The sequence below is a fragment of the Rhinopithecus roxellana genome, chromosome 11, assembly GCF_007565055.1.
Source record: "Rhinopithecus roxellana isolate Shanxi Qingling chromosome 11, ASM756505v1, whole genome shotgun sequence".
Taxonomy (NCBI): domain Eukaryota; kingdom Metazoa; phylum Chordata; class Mammalia; order Primates; family Cercopithecidae; genus Rhinopithecus; species Rhinopithecus roxellana.
This window is the reverse complement of record NC_044559.1, coordinates 91,128,138-91,145,331: the sequence shown is the minus strand read 5'-3', so window position 1 is coordinate 91,145,331 and position 17,194 is coordinate 91,128,138. Positions and strand designations below refer to the sequence as shown.

At 35.8% G+C, this 17,194-nt stretch overlaps 1 protein-coding gene across 3 annotated transcripts in view; it reads left to right on the top strand.

The window, feature by feature from the left end:
* CTNNA3 (catenin alpha 3) overlaps positions 1-17,194 on the top strand; it is a 1,783,100-nt gene that overhangs the window by 157,004 nt on the left and 1,608,902 nt on the right. For all 3 annotated transcript variants that reach the window (XM_030941008.1, XM_030941007.1, XM_030941009.1), the window contains exon 5: positions 8,249-8,368. In XM_030941008.1, the coding sequence (XP_030796868.1) occupies positions 8,249-8,368 (120 nt within the window). The remainder of the gene's footprint in view (positions 1-8,248; positions 8,369-17,194) is intronic.

Here is a 17,194-nt window from a genome sequence, read left to right as displayed (position 1 = left end):
GGCTTTATTGCCCATACACTTATCAGCATTTTGGGCAAAGTCATTCAACAAGTCTCTAGGAAGTTCCAAACCTTCCCACATTTTTATGTCTTCTTCTGAGCCCTCCAAAATGTTCCAACCCCTGCCTGTTAACCAGTTCCCAAGTTGCTTCCATATTTTCGGGTATCTACAACAGCACCCCACTCTACTGGTACCAATTTACTGTATTAGTCTGTTTTCATGCTGCTGATAAAGACATACCTGAGACTGGGAAATTTACAAAAGAAAGAGGTTTAATGGATTTACAGTTCCACCTTGCTGGGGAGGCTGCACAATCATGGTGGAAGGCAAGGAGGAGCAAGTCGCATCTGATGTGAATGATGGCAGGCAATGAGAGAGCTTATGTAGGGAAACTCCCGTTTTTAAAACCATCAGATCTCATGACACTCATTCACTATCATGAGAACAGTGCAGGAAAGACCCGCCCCCATAATTCAATCACCTTCCACTGGGTTCCTCCCATGACATGTGGGAATTGTGGGAGTCATAATTCAAGATGAGATTTGTGTGGGAACACAGCCAAACCACGTCAAGATATAAGAGGAGAAATAAGAAATAGAGACAAATATGGTACACTTGCTTTTGATTTGTCATGAATTTCCTATTGGAAATTTTAGGGAAGAAGAAAATTTTTTTCAAACATATATATTTTTTAAATTTTATTTTTAATTAATATGGATACATAATAGTTGTACTTATTTATGGGGTACATGTGATATTTTGATAAAAGCCTATAATGTGTAAGCCTATAATGTGTAATGATAAAATCAGGGTAATTGGAATATCCATCATCTCAAGCATTTATCGTTTCTTTGTGTTAGGAACATTCTGATTCCACTCTTTTAGTTACTTTGAGATATGTGATAAATTATTGTTAACTATGGTCTTTATATTGTGCTACCAAACACCAGATTTTTTTCCATCTAACTTTATTTTTATATCCATTAACTATCCATTCTATATCCCCCTGTTTTGACAAGTAAAAATTATATACAGTTTATAGTATATAACATGATGTTTTAATATATGTATACATTCTGGAATGACTAGCTCAAGCTATTTAATATATATGCATTACCTTTTATACTTATCAATTTTTTGATAGTGAGAACACTTAAATTTACTCTAGCAATTTTCATATGTATAATTTATTGGTATTAACTGCAGTCACTATGATGTACAATGGATCTCTTGAGATTATTCCTCCTGTTTAATTGAAATTTTATGACCTTTGACAATACAAATTTAAACCATGTAAAATTTTTATTTTTTAAGAAGGAATCAGCATCTTTCCAGTTATCTCTGATTTGATTAATTAATTAATCACCTCAGCAAATCATTATTTTTGTGTGCTTACTTTGTGGCAGTCACCATCACTCTAGTATGTGCTAGGGATTCAAATTTCTAAAAATACCATAATGATCCTGCTCTCCTGGAATTTACAGACTAGATAAAAATTAAATTAATAATATGTTATCATGGTAGAGGTTGGTACAAACTGTTATGGAGGTGGAAATTGTATTAAGAGAGGGTATGTTGAATGAATACTATGTGGCTGAGTTTGGAGAGTTGACTAGAGAAAGAAGGTAGTGGGGCAGAGGATGTTTTACCTGCAGAGGAGGATGTACGCTGAAAGACTTGTAATAGTCCTGAATGGCTGAGATGAAGGGTAAACTGTGTGGGAGGAACAAGAGTTGAAGCTGGAAAGGTAGGCATAGACCTAATTTGAAAGGTCTATGTACTAAGTTGCAAAGTTTGAACTATAGTCTGAAAGCTAAGGGGAAACCATTAAAGAATTTTAAGCAGGGTAATGATGAGGGGATTTCACAAAGTTCATAGAAAAATGGAATTAAAAGAAAAAAAGTATGAACTTTGTTTCTCATCATAAGCTCCATCAAGTTGAAGACACTTTTGTAAATAATGATACTAGCCACTTAGTTCATCCCTGAAGAACTGAATGTCCTGGAATTTAACTCTGCCAATGCAGTTTTTTTACATTATTAACTGAAGAAATATGAATGCCCTTTAAATATTTTTTGAGATTTGGAAACAAAAAGAAGTCAGAAGGAGCCAAACCAGGACTGTAAGGTGGATACCTCATGATTTTATATTGAAACTTAAAAGATTACCTTTGTTTGATGAGAGGAATGAGCAGAATGAGGAGGAGCTTTGTGGCGGAGAAGGACTCTGGTGAAGCTTTCCCAGTGTTTTTCTGCTAAAGCTTTGGCTAGCTTTCTCAAAACACCCTCACAATAAACAGATACTATCATTCCGTGGTCTTCCAGATAATCAACAAGCAAAATTCTCTGAGCATCTTAAAAACCGATTGCCATGATCTTTGGTCTCTTGACTGGCTTGCTTTTGCATTGACAGGGCCACTTCCACCTCTTGGTAGGTATTGCTTTGATTGTGCTCAGTCTTCAGGATCATACTGGTAAATCCATGTTCATCTTTTGTTACATTTCTCAAAAGGAATACTTAAAAGAGATTGATGAAATTAAAATTGTTGAAACATTTCATTGAAAGCTCTGGTCTTATCTGCAACTGATCTGTGTGCCACAATTTTGGCATTCATCCAGGGGAAATTTGCTCAACTTAAAATTTTCAGTCAGAATTGTGTAAGTTGAACCAGTACAGATGTCTATAATGTTGGCTATTGCTTCTGGTGTTAATTGTTTGTCCTCTTCAATTAGGGCACAAACAAGATTAATTTTTTCCTTACAAATTGATGTGGATGGTCTGCTGCTGTGGGTTTTGTCTTAAACATCAACTTGACCCTTCTCAAAATGGGTTATCCATTTGTAAACTGCTGATTTCTTTGGGGGCATTGCCCATAAACTTTTTTTTTTTTTTTTTTATATGGTCTTGTTCTGTCACCCAGGCTGGAGTGCAGTGGTGTGATCTCGGCTCACTGCAACCACTGCCTCCTGGGCTCAAGCAATTCTCTTGCCTCAGTCTCCCAAGTAACTGGGATTACAGGCACATGCCACCATACCCGGCTAATTTTTGTATTTTTAGTAGAGATGGGATTTCACCATGTTGGCCAGACTGGTCTCAAACTCCTGACCTCAAGTGATCTGCCAGCCTTGGCCTTCCAAAGTGCTGGGATTACAGGCATGAGCCACTGCGCCTGGCCAAACTTTTCATAAAGCACCAATGATTTCATCATTTTTCCACCCAAGCCTCACCATAAATTTGATGTTTCTCACAGTGTCAAGCCCAGTGCTTTGCATAGTGATGCTGCTCTATAAACAATTATTGAATGACCCTTTTGTTCAGTCCTTGTTCACTACTGAAAAGGTGTCATGAGCTTAATGACAATGGTCTTTTCAATTTTATGGAATTTTTAAGTTTATAAAGCAGTAACCTATAAAGCTAGATTGCAAAATCTGTTAGGGTAAGAGTTGTTTCTCTTTTGTTTTCCTCTGTTTCTTACATGTCTGGTATGTTGCTCATTGATAAATGTTTGTTGAATGAATGTCTTTTATTTTTCCTCAACTGATTTCACAACAACTGAATGAAGTAGGCAGGCAAAGACAGTTTGTCCTGTGTTATAGATAACACAATCAAAATTGGAATAGTAATAACTTGTCCAAAGTGATGCAGTTTTAAAATGGCATAGCAAGGACTTGAACCTCAGACCTCAAGACCAATGTGCCTTCACCTACATAGAACTGTTTCTAATTTAGATCTCAAGCCCAATTTTGCCCTATGTTCTTAACTTTTATAATCATTCCTTACAGCAAAAAAAAAAAAAAAATCATTTGAGATATGTATGTGAGCTTTAATTTTCTGCTTCAGTTGTAAACTTCCTTTTAACGAGTGGTATTATCATCTTGTAAGTTCATTTGGAAAATATATATGAAGGTCAATGGATTAAGTTCAGAAACATTAAGTAATTTCTTTCTCTGTAATACTTTATTTTTGATTGTTCTGTGGTTGCTATATTTAAGTAAGGTAGATTAGCCATTTCTTATGCTTAAAATAATTTCTTTTTACTCTAAGTATTAATATTTATAGAGCATCAATATGTTATTTCTTTGACTATTGTTTCCTTTTGCTTTAGTTTCTAGAAACTTTTGGCATTGTTTCAAACAGACAATTTAGGGACACTAAGATCACACTTGGTGATATAATGCTTTCCATCAGGCACTTCTTGGATACCCTTTTGTACACATATTGCTGTGAGTATGGGATTTCTTTTCATGCTACGGGTAGCACCCAGCACTTTGTATAAATGCATGAAATACTAAATAAGAAACAAATGATGACTGTGGAGCTAGCTCTTGTTTTGGAGCAATGCTACTTGATGTTTTTAAATTATGGGAATTAGTAGGCTGCTGGAGCTTTAGAGTTATTTGAATCAATCGATCTGATTACAAAAGGAAGCCAGGGTGTTGGCAGTGAGGGCGAGGAAAACTTTGTTTGCCAGAGCCTTGGCTGCATTTTTTTTCCCTGCTGTTTCAGCCTATTTCTTCATGTCTTTCTCAAATTACTCCATGAATCTACATAATTTACATGAACTCATTGGATGCATAATTTGTATAGAACATTGGCTTAGTTTTATTCATATATGTATTGTCAGGAAAAAGGAGAAAAAAATGTATCTGGGAAAAGGGACTGCTGAGACAAAGTAGACATTTCCCTGTTGCCTTTTCTATGCTTCTTTCTTGCAAAATAATTTGTCAGCTATTTTAATGTGAGATGAACAATTATAGTTTCTGCTGTTTTATTTGATGGATTACTATTATTATTTCTGAGCGGAAATAATTTGATGAGAAAACATACTTTGGGAGTGTTGACAGTGCTTACTTTCCCAGTAAGTATTGGGCTTAGGGATATTGTTTTCCTCCACCCATTATCATCTTGTATGTCCAAGGTTTGTTTTGGGTTTAGTCTAATTCACTGAGCTTTTTAAAGTTTGAGTTTGGTTTATCATGAGTTAAAAAAAAGCACACAGGAAAAATTCAAGGTTCAACAAATTATTCTGGGGTTTTTGGCTCATTTTAAATTCCCACTCAAAACTTTGAATAAGTAAAATCCAGGAGTATTAAAAATCTCTTGAATTAATTGTGCTTCCTTTCCCCAACTTGTCTCCAACTGGGAGATCATTTATTTGGAGAAATAATCAATATAAAAAATTATCATGTTATCAATATAAATTAATTATCAATATAAAAAATTATCAATATAAAAAATTATCAATATAAAAAATTATCAATATTATCAATATAAAAAAATTCTGAATCAAATACAGAAAATCTTGGAGGTTTGTTTCAATGATTAACCATTGTGGCCTGTTAGAAAAATGTTCAAGTGAATGCTCTTTAGAATCTAGGCCTCAACCTAACTTTTATCTTCCGTACTTCAGCATTATTTGCAAAGTAAGATTATTGCTTTCACTCTTTAGCATCTTTAAGTGTAAATGTGTGCAGGTGGGGATGGGGTGTGTTCAATAGGGAGCTAAGCCAGAGCTACACCACAGGTTTCATATGACCTCTCCTTGACAATTAATTGCTTTGTAAGCAAAAAAACTGCTTAAATGAATGAAATTATCATGGTTTTACAGTATTTTGAACTCTTTATTATCAATAAATGGAGGATGTAGTTCCTCGTAACGAAAGTTCAAGCTGAACTCTCCATATTATACAAACTCCGACCTTTAGTTAAAATATTCTTGTGATGATGTATTGTTACTGGATTTTCTCCATTTTTTCTTTGGCCATGGGCATATTACTGGGAAGTGATGGTTTTCTGTGTTTTTTATTTTGAACACTCTTTACAAGTGTGTTTGCTCTAAAGTTCCCATTTGGAGCTGTATAATGTTCACAGAGATAAATATGAAGAAGAAATATTTAAGAAGTAGAGCTAATATTTCTTAGGGAAGACAAAGTACAGGGGCTAAAACATGCTTTAGAGTTAAATGGATTTGTCAGTGAAATAGCTTGTATTATTTAAATCATAGATAAAATTACTTAAATGTTTTAGAATCTTAAATAAGGTTTTATTTTGATTTGAACATAGAATGAACCAAGAAATGGGCAAGGCACAGAAATGATTCTACAATACGATAAATATTTCATATAAAGGTCATTAAAATTATGTTGAAAGAAATTTGTTTATTGTTATAAGTGGGAAAAATGAACTGATTTTGGCTGTGTTTGAAGTGTTGGGTAGAATTGGTTTCCATGTCAGACTCTTAAAAGACTTCCTGTCCTTTGGGGCCCAATTCAAATTCTCTTACGTCTTCTACGTGGTCTGAGTCCCTCAGTCAATATCAGTGAGTTTTCTGAGTTTTCACCAATGTTACCTTTATCTCTTTTTTTTGCATTCTCTTTACTACCTTGCCTTGTGTTAGAGTTAAGGATAGAGTAGAAAGAACATGAACGTTGTAATAGAAACCCAGTTCAATCAAACTTTCTGAAACCCAGTTTACTGAATTGTAGAATGAGAAAAGAAATAGGAACTCCTGTGGTTCTTGTGAAGATTCAATTGGAAAGCATAAAGTACCTGGGGCTGAGCAGGCACTCAGTAAGTGTCAGTGTCCATCTCATTTCCGAATTTCGTGTCTAGTTTCTCCAATGGTCTAAGTTCCTTCAGGGCAGGAAATGTCTTTTATATTCATAGTGCCTTGTGCATATAGGTTCTAAATGATTATTTGTTGAATTTAATTTAATGTCCTGTCATGGAATCTTAGCACTGTTATTTCCCATTTCTTTTCCCTCTGTCACCTTGGATTGAGATAAACATGTTACTTTCATGAAATTAGGGATTTAATTCAGTAGAATGCCATTTTAATATGATTTATTTCATAGAGTCTGATATAGGAAGGGTCAAATAATTTCCCTGGAAACTTAATTATATTCTATAAAATCTTATTAGCCTGTCTCATGGCATCATAGTCACAGTGGAGTTCTGGTATGTTTAAGATGGTCAAGTCTCTATCTGGAGAAATCTGTCTAATGGCACAGAGTAAGAATATGGGAAATAAATGACATAAAGAGAGAGCAAATGCAAATGTCTTGCAAATTACATTACTTGACATTTTCAATCACTAACCCTCCAAAGTATGTTCTAATTTACTAAAATAAACCAAGAATCCAATTTCTTGTGAGCTTCCTTTGCTTAATTAATTATTAGTAGCAGACAGTATTCTGTAGTTGCAATTTTTCACCTTTGTATTTATCTAGTACCTGATTTCAAAAGAATGGGAGCATTCTGATTCAGCAAAACTGATCAGAACTCTCTATCTGCTCATAGCTCATCTGTGTTATAGAGCAGAAATAAGTAAATGTTTGCTGAACATGCCACATATGCTTTGATCATCAAAATGTTAAGTTTTCCTTCCTTCTCGAAATACAAGCTCTGAGAGATCTTCCTTGCTGAAGTTTGTTGGGTGACCTATTCTGCATAGATATTATTATAGAGGCAAACCAGATCTCATGCCATTATTGCAAAATATCATGTAAGCAACTACATTTTCATACATTTGTTTGTTTCCATGATTGAAATGTGAGCACTCTTTAATGCTTCCTCATTATGATTTGAAATTATACATTCACTGTGCTTTTTAAAAAATTTAAAAGCAGAAGTGTATTCGTAAAAAGATGAATCTTTTTATTTTTTATTTATTTTATTTATTTTATTTTTTTTTTTGAGGCGAACGTCTCGCTCTGTCGCACGGACTGGAGTTCGGGCAGGATTAGCTCACTGCAAGTCGCCTCCCGGGTTTGCTGCCATTCCCGCCTCAGCTCCGAGTAGTGGCTACAGGGCCCGCCACTCGCCTTGTAGTTTTTTTTTTTTTGTATTTTTTCGTTGAGACGTGGGTTTCACTGTGTTCGTAGGATGGTCTCTACTCTGACCTGTGATCCGCCCGTCTCGCCTCCCAAAGTGATGGGATTACGGCTTGAGCCACCGCGCCCGGCCTCTTTTTTTATTTTTTTTAAATGAAGTGTGCTCTTTTGTTAGAAGGAAGACTAAACAGGCTTCTCATGCATGCAATAATGTTGATTATACTTAAAATACGGTTTATAACTCTTTGTGTGTCCCTAATTATTTCATTGGAAGATAATTAGCTAGCATTTTGTTCTCACTGATTATGAAAGGGGAGACGAAATGAGCTTAATCCATCGTTCTTTGTGTTAGCAAGTTGAGAATTTGCGAAAAATCTGCTGCTATCCTAACGATCTGCTTTTGTTTTCAATTTCAGTTTCGAAGGACATTTGAGTCTCTCAAAAATGTTGCCAACAAATCCGACCTCCAGAAAACCTACCAGAAGCTTGGGAAGGAGCTGGAAAATTTGGATTATTTAGCCTTCAAACGTCAGCAGGTAGGGGTCAGAGCTCTCCTTGGTGGAGGAGATGAACACTTTAGGCTTCCTGCCATCCTGCCTGTCACAGGTGCAGGTGGACCTGAGGAAACTTATCTTCTAATGGTTAGAGCAGAAACAGGTTGTGTTGTGCTGATCTGCTGTGTTCATATGGCTTCCCACAGTGTTCAATGTGGTCCTTGCTTTTAGATGTGTACTTTAGGGGTTTCCACATGTGTCCTTATACCTCGCTTAAAAAAAATTCCTGCTGGTTTGTGAAAATCCAACTACCCTTTGACTAGGGACGCTTCAGCGGCATAAAGGAAATCTCTATAATGGCTTGGCCAGTTGGCTTTTATATTTGACCTGGGGAGAAAAATCACCTTAAGACCAGGATAAGGTTGTGGGTGTACATGCAACATTAAGGAAAATAGTCATAAATATGTCAAAATATGAATCAATCTTTAGTTTTCTTTGATCTTTGAAGATGAGTAATTTGCTAAGTGTGGAAGATAGAAGGAAAATTTACTTTTCAAATGCAAGGTTTTTATTGCCTCCTTTTGTAGGCCCCAAGATAGACAGCTGAAATAAACTTTTATAGGGTTTGTTTTAGAATTTGTACTTCATAACCGAATATTCATCATGATTAAATGCTGTGTGTTTTGGAGACACTGCCACAGTAGCTCACTACTCTTCCTAGGCTGGATCTGCTCCAGTTTCTTCACAGCCACTAGGTGTCAGCATTGTCAAGCTTTTACTTCCACCAAAAGTTTATTCTGATCAGAATAGGCAGTTAGACGTTTAGATAAGGTTGCATGAAATTCGGGAATGTGCTCCATGATGGATAGCGTCTAGAAAAATGACTAAATGTCTGACTTGCATGGCCAGGCATCGAGTCGATCACTTGAGAGACTTTCCTCTTAGCGTAGCAAAGGGCGTGGCATTCTTGCCATTGCCTAATTCACAAGCTTTGGATCCTTTTGGATGAAGGTTTTCAAAGTGGAACTTTCTATACTTAGTTAAATCTCATGAAGTCAACATGATATGGTCTAGAATTATTGGGCCAAAAAGAGAATTGTGTTCTAGGTATCGCTCTATCACAGATGTTACGTGGACATTTAACCTTTCTGTGGCCCTATTTTCCTAGGGGGTTATATTTATTTTATAGAATGTTCCAGAACAAATACATTACTTTTGCACATATATTAATTTACATGAAAAAGGATACAATGTCCATTTAAATTTTGTTTTTTAAAAAAATTAATGAGGGTCTAGGTATTAGCACTTGATGGTTACTGAGTGCCACTACAACAAACCCCCAGAGGATGCTGCTTAGCATTCACACCAGAGTCACTCCTCTGGCCTATGCAAGTTTTAGTACAGTTTTGTTTCCAAAACCTTCCATGGAGGGGTATTTGAGCTGGCAGGCAGTAGTCACTGTACTCTTCCGTTATCCTTTCTCATTAACACATTTTCAGTGATTGGATTCTTTTCCTAGCTAATTGTGAATTTGGAAGAAGGTAAATACCTCAAGGGCAGAAGGGTAGAACTCTGGGAGAATGGCATTGAGGATAGATGGGTAAATTATATGTGCGTAAAGAAAAGATGAGCACATGGAGTGTGTTTATATATATATATGCATATATAAATCATCTATACTATTTATTAAATGAAACGCATATGCCACGTGGTATGATTTAAACATTTATGAATGAAATCTTTAAATGATTATAACAATACAGTGAGCTGGCTTTTATTAGCACCATTTTACAGATGAGAAAACTGTTAAGAAAGTTAAGTAACATGCCTAAGGTCATGGAGCTAATAAGGCATGAAATGGCTTCAAATCCAAATCAAGTCTGACTTCAAACCTGGAGTGTTGTGTCTTCTTGATGGGCAGGGTCAAAGGGTCAGAACATCAGCTCTTCTCTAGCTTGGTGGGATTTGTCTTTTATCTCTGATTCTATTCCTTTGAAGCTCCAAAACCTGATTAAGCACACACCAGGAAGTGTTTTTCTTCTAATAGAAAAGATTCAGGTCTCTGTAAAATTGCCAATTTAGCAAGAAAGTTTCCTCTTTATAAGACAGTATTCTTTGTATTAGAGAATTAGTCATGGTTTGTTCCCTGGTCCAACCGTATTTATCATTCCACATTGGGACAGAACATAAGCTCCATAAGGATAGGGCCTCGTCTGTCACCTTTAATGCTGTATCCTCTCCAGTGCTTACAACAGTATCTGACTCATGGCAAATCCTCAGTAAATATTATTGGTGGTGTTGTTGCTATGAACAAAGAACCATGCCAAAAGGTTTGACCTCAGATTATAGGCAATTAAAATCAATGTGTTTTGCTACACTTTTAAAATTCAAAAGAGCATAAACCTTTCGCTTCCTGGATACCATGGGCTGAGAGATTGTCCCTTGCCCCTATGTATTATTGAGGTTTTCTCCTAACATATTTTATTCTTCTATCCATTTTTTAAAAGAAACAGAAAATGCCAGTGTTAACTCTGAATTATGGATGTCCAATGAATTGACTATAATTATTTTATTGGAGTCATCCATTAGGTTTTATTTTCTGTCCCCTTCTATGATATTTTTAACATTTTTGAGAGATTTTTGAGAGATTTCTTTCTCGGCGCAAGATAGACTACTGGAATACTTTGCTCCATTCTTGCACCTCTGTTTTTCTGAGGTTACTGTGCTTTCTTTCCTGGGTGTGAACTTAGCATTTATTTATTTAAAAGAGTGAGTGCCAGTGCATCAGCTATTCCTTGGGTACAAGCATCTCTACATTTTCGTACTTTCAGAAAGACTAATGTTGAAATAGTTTTGATTGGAAAAGGTGAGAGAGGAGGTTGTGATACGTGAGGTGGTGGGTTTACCGGGCGGAGTCAGCCTGAAGTAAACAGATGACAAAACAGGATTAACTGGAGAATCTAGACACTCTTTTGGTTTTTACTATCAAAAGGTAGGTACACTCTTGGAGTTTATCTGCTTGGGCTGCTTGGTTTTCATCCTTCTAGTTGGTGTGACATAGGAATGGTAATAGCAAGTTCCAGTTATTACACTGATCCCAGATTTATGTATTAATTTGAGTGCTTATAAATCAAGAGCTTTCCTTAGAGCTTTCATTTTGTGGAGTAAAACAAAATAAGGTTTGATAATGTGGACTCTAATGTAATTCATTTCTCTCTTTACCCTTAAAACTTATAATAACATTATAAAACACATCCATTTCCAGAGGCTTCTGAAGTCTTTTGATATGAAATAAAGTTGACATTATTGAGTTGAACATTATATAGACTAAAGCACATTTACACATTGATACAAAAATAAGTAAAATTAAATTATTGCACTTCAGACCTACATGCATGTTGAAACACATCACATATCTGATTCTTGTCTCTCTGATCACCGCATGCTATTCTTGCCTTCTGACCTGTCCACAAGGTTTATATAACTTGGTATTTAGAATATACAGCCCCTTTCATTTTACGTACTTAAATCATTCTTTAAAGTCAAACTGAAGTCTAGCCTACCTCGTAACACCTCCTCCTGTGACCTCTAGTCAATATGTTAACTCTTCACTGTTTGCCATTCTTAGCTTTTATCTGTGTCATACATTTTAGCATCTGATTGATGATATACTCATTGAGAATCTATGTAGTACAGTGATTAGAGTGTGAGCTTTGTAGTTACCCAAACCTGGTTAGACTGTTTGTACTGGGCACCTGAGTTTCTTTTTAAAAAGCATCAGAAAAAGAACCCCTAACTTAAACAGCTTGCTTTGAGGAAACAATATATCAAGTATAAAGTAAGTCCTATAAAATATGTATAAAGGACTTAACATTGCACCTGACATGTGTTTAGTATAACTGGTAGCTATTATAGTGTTCTGTGTTATTCTCATAAGCCATTTTCTTAAATAGGTTGTAAGTTCCATAAGGATATGGATATGTTCTTTATTTTGTGTACTTCTGTGCTGTACATAGGGTCCAGCACTGTTCTGAACATATGGAATAGAATGTTTTTGGACATACATAGTCTAGCAGTTGGTGATCTGTGTAACAAAAAGAACATGTTGACACCTCTCGAGAAGGGAGCTGCAACGTTTGGTTCTAATATATTTCTAAGGTGGTGTCTCTTGATGGGCAGTTATGTACTGAGGACTTGTACTATGACAATCTGCTGGGGGAAGTGGGTCCGGTGTTCTGGCTAACATCCAATTCAGGTTAATAATTACATTCTATATACCCAAACTTCCCTTATGCTTCCAGGTATTGTTCAGCACATGATACTTTGTTACTGATGATGCTCAGGAGTGAACAACTGCTTTTTTTTCTTTTACTAAATTGGGTGTGTGACCCCTTTTAGATAATTTCAAAGCCAGAAGGGTACATAATACCTTGTAGGATAAAAATTGAATTTAAGAAAACTTTTATATAAAAGATGAAAAATAGAAATAAGTCAGATAAAATTTATTTGATAAAAATGACTGAGGGTTAACATTCTTCTATTGAAAAATAAAATTCTACTTGTTATCTCTTATCTTTTTATGATAGCCATCCTAACAGGTGTGCAAGACAAGAGATAACAGGGGTTGGTGATGATGTGGAGAAAAGGAAACCTTTGCACATTGTTGGGAATGTAAATTTGTATAGTCATTTCAGAAAAAGTATAGAGGTTGGTAAAAAATATAAAATAGAGCTATTATAAGATCTGTCAATCTTACTTTTGGGTATATATCCAAAGAAAATGGAATCAGTATCTTGAAGAGATAGCTGCACTCCCACATTCATTGCAGCATTATTCACAACAGCCAAGATATGGAAACAACCTAAGTGTCTATTGACAGATGAATAACGAAAATGTGGCACACCTATATGCAATGAAATATTATTTAGCCTTAAAAAGGAAGGAAATCCTGCCTTTGCAATAGTATGGTTGAACCTGCAAGACATTTTGCTAGGCAAAATAATCCAGACACAGAAATATACATACTGTATGGTCTTACTTATATGTGGAATCTAAAAATGTCAAACTCAGAGAGGCAGAGAGTAGAGGGGTGGTTTCCAGGCATTGGTGGATGGAGGAAATTACTAGATATTGATCAAAGGGTACACATTTTCGCTTATAAGATGAACAAGTTCTCAGGACCTAATAAACAGCATGAGTGATGATAGATGTATTAATTTTATTGTGGTAATCATTATGCAATGTGTATATATCTCTCAAATCATCTTGTTGCACACTTTGAATATATTCAATCTTTGTCAATCAAATATTTCAAAACAAAAAAAATAAAATTCTAGATAGATAATGACTGACCACATAGAAAATACTCTTAGGCTTACCCTGGGAACTCGAGAACTCTGAGGATACAAGACAACAGTGTAGGGATCCTATGGAAGAAATGCTTAGAAAATGAAACTAAATAGTGCTAGGCTTGCAGTTGTACTATAGCATATAGAGAAGAAAAAGTTGATGAATTCCAATAATGTCCTTCAACCATGTAAGGACTTATAGCAAGAAAAATGTAATGAATGAGCTAGAATAATATTGCACTGGGAATTGCTTATCTGTAAGGACCTTATAAGGTAGGGACTAACTTTCCACTGGGGCTAACATTAAAATGGAGTTGTAAATATATTTTCTTTAAGACCTTTAAAAATAAAGACCAACCTGACTAACATGGAGAAACCCTGTCTCTACTAAAAATACAAAAAATTAGCCGGGCATGTTGGTGGGTGACTGTAATCGCAGCTACTCGGGAGGCTGAGGCAGGAGAATTGGCTGAACCCAGGCAGAGGTTGCAGTGAGCCGAGATCACACCATTGCACTCCAGCCTGGGTGACAGGAGCAAAACTCCATCTCGAAAAATAAATAAATCAATAAAATAAAAAAATAACGTATGTATCTGGAATTGTTTAGATGCAGTCTAAGGAAGGGTGTAAGTGGGAGCTGGACTCAGTGAGTACTAAGGGGAGGTGCTAAACTTCTAGAGCAATAGTTCTATAGCCATGGATTAACTTCAGTGGCCTTTGTAAGATGAAGTATGTTAATTGCTCAATTGGGAGGAGATTCTTTTTTTCCTTCTTCTGTAATTAATCTAACTGTCTTGGAAGAATTCTGATTGAATTATTTCTTTTAAGGGTAAGTGAACCAAGGACTGCTATATTAAAATATTCATGTATATTTTAGGTGGTAGTCTATATCTTATTTGCCAGATCAAATAAAATGATTATTTATGCCATTTATAAACCTGTTTCTGAAGATTTCAAAGCATTTCAGACATCATTTAAAAATTTATTGCACAGGTATGAAAAATGTTGAATTATTAAACACTGTGCTAAGTTCAAACCAACCCAAACATATTTTATTCTAGCCAGTACACATACAATTTCATTTTTATTCAATTGTACACAGTTGTTTGTCCCAAAGGAAAAAAGAATATGATGTTACATTTATTCTTTAGTTTTCTGATACAGAGAAAAGAAGGTTGGATGCATCATGCAAGGTCATCCTGAGTCAGTAACAAATTTAGAATTAATATTCACATTTCCTAATTTCTAGCTTACTGCAATAACCATTTGACCATTTTCACTGCTTCATAAACTACAGATCTTTATAGGGTGATTTGTTTTTCTGTAGTCACAGTCTGAAGAAAAAAAATCATATGGATTTTTTAATGTAAGAAAATTGCCTTTATTTTAAAATGAATGATTAAAATGATGTATATTATACATTTGTCCTCCTTCTAAAATTTGATTTCCACACTGGATAGTTAATGGTCATGACAACTAAGTGTCTTCTATTAAATTAGCAAAGTAAAAACATTATAGAGACATCTTTTAATTCCTAAGGTTTGCTATTCTGTTTCCATCTGTTGTCTCTGGGGCTCAGTTTATTGGTGGTACTTAGGTAGAAAGCTGTTGAGTCAAGCGTTAGCTGATTTTCATGCACCAGAGAAGATTTATTAATTTTTACATGGTTGTTTGCTATACAATAGTTTGCCTTGTGGGCAGTTTATGGCTACTTTATAGTGGAGAATGTTTATTGAAATAGTTAATTCTTTGTTATGGGTTATTTCAAAATTTACAATGCTGATAGGAATTCCAGAGATGGCAAAACAACAACAACAACAACAACAACAAAAACAAAAAAAAACTTCAGTGTTTGCATCAATATGGTGCTTATTTGTACGTGTCTTTTATTGACGTACCTAAGGTTGTCAATAAAAGTTGGTATTGAGGAGAAATAATAGACGAGTTACCTCTGAAAATGTCTTCTCTAGTCTGTTTTGCACTTTGAAAGTGATCTGTGCGTGAAAAGAAGGTAATGTTTCAGTACTAAGATTATGACCTTTAGTGGTTTAAGATGCAAGCTACAGAGGGTATGCTAGAGTAGAGAACCTTAAACCAAGTAAAGAATCTTTTGAATTCATCTAACCTAACTGTTTTATTTTATTTTATTTTTATTTTTGAGACAGTCTTGCTTTGTCACCCAGGCTGGAGTGCAGTGGCACAATCTCAGCTCACTGCAACCTTTGCCTCCTGGCTTCAATTGATTCTCTTGCCTCAGCCTCCCAGATAGCTGGAATTACAGGCGTCCACCACCATGCCCGGTTAGTTTTTTTGTATTTTTAGTAGAGACAGGGTTTTGCCATGTTGCCCAGGCTGGTCTCGAACTCGATTCACCTGTCTCGGCCTCCCAAAGTGCTAGGAATACAGGGGTGAACTACTGTGCCCGGCCCCACATGTTTTATTTTAATGATGAGAAAAATGAGGTGCAAGGAGATTAAATATCTTGTACAAGGCCGCATACTTTGCTAATGACAGAGTTCGGACAATAATAGGAAATGATGTATTCTCATAACCTTTGGTTCTTTGGTGAGCCCTCTGTTGACTCTTGGTATCTGGTTTGTATCCTGAAACCAAGAGAAGACCTATAGTATGAAAAGCATTCTTTTCCTGTTTGAAAAGCTACATGATCCTGAGATTGGACTGGTTGCAGAAATCTCTTCTAATGTTAAAACAAAGCCAGGGCATTCAGTTTATTTCATTGGGATTAATGGATTGGGAGGCCTTGCTTATATATGGCTATAATGAGAGACTCTGATGGCAGCCTTTGTGGAAGTGAGCCCCATTCTCTCCAGGAAAAACATACTTCTGCTATATCCTGTGTCTTGAGGTGCATTTTCTTTGCTGGACCCTTGCCAGGTGGTTGAGTAGTGACACTCTCTCCTCTTTCCAGGGACATATGAAATACAGGAGTCCCTCAGAGTCCCCTTAATAAAAGATGTGGGTGGAGTCTTCTCTAAAATGCAAGCCTCCAGCCACTCTACATTTCCACTTTCCTACTCAAGAAGAAAGGAGTGAACTTCTTTGAGTGTTCACAGAAATGTACAACAAAGGACTGAAATGGGGATGCAGCACAATTGACTTTTCAGTGAAGTCCACTTCTTTCTGATTATGCTTGCCCTCCAGGTGGGAGTTCTCCTCTTTCAGATTGAGCCCTAGGAATCTGAAGTAGAATAGAATTTTCTACCAGGATGAAAGGAGTACCAGAAAGGGTATGGACTTTCTTGAGTCTGTAGGAACCTTATTGCATCGAGACTGTGGAATAATCCAGGAAATTCATATTAAACTGCAGGAACAACAAAGATGCTTTTAACATTTATCAATATATATGAATATACTGTATTAGGCATTGAGGTGCCAGTAAATGAAAATAATTCAGTGGTGCCTTTTTTTTTTTTAAAAAAAGAAGAAAATGCAATAATATTACAATGCTGTAGACAAAGGAAGGACTTATAAGCATCATATGGTTCAACTACTTTATCAT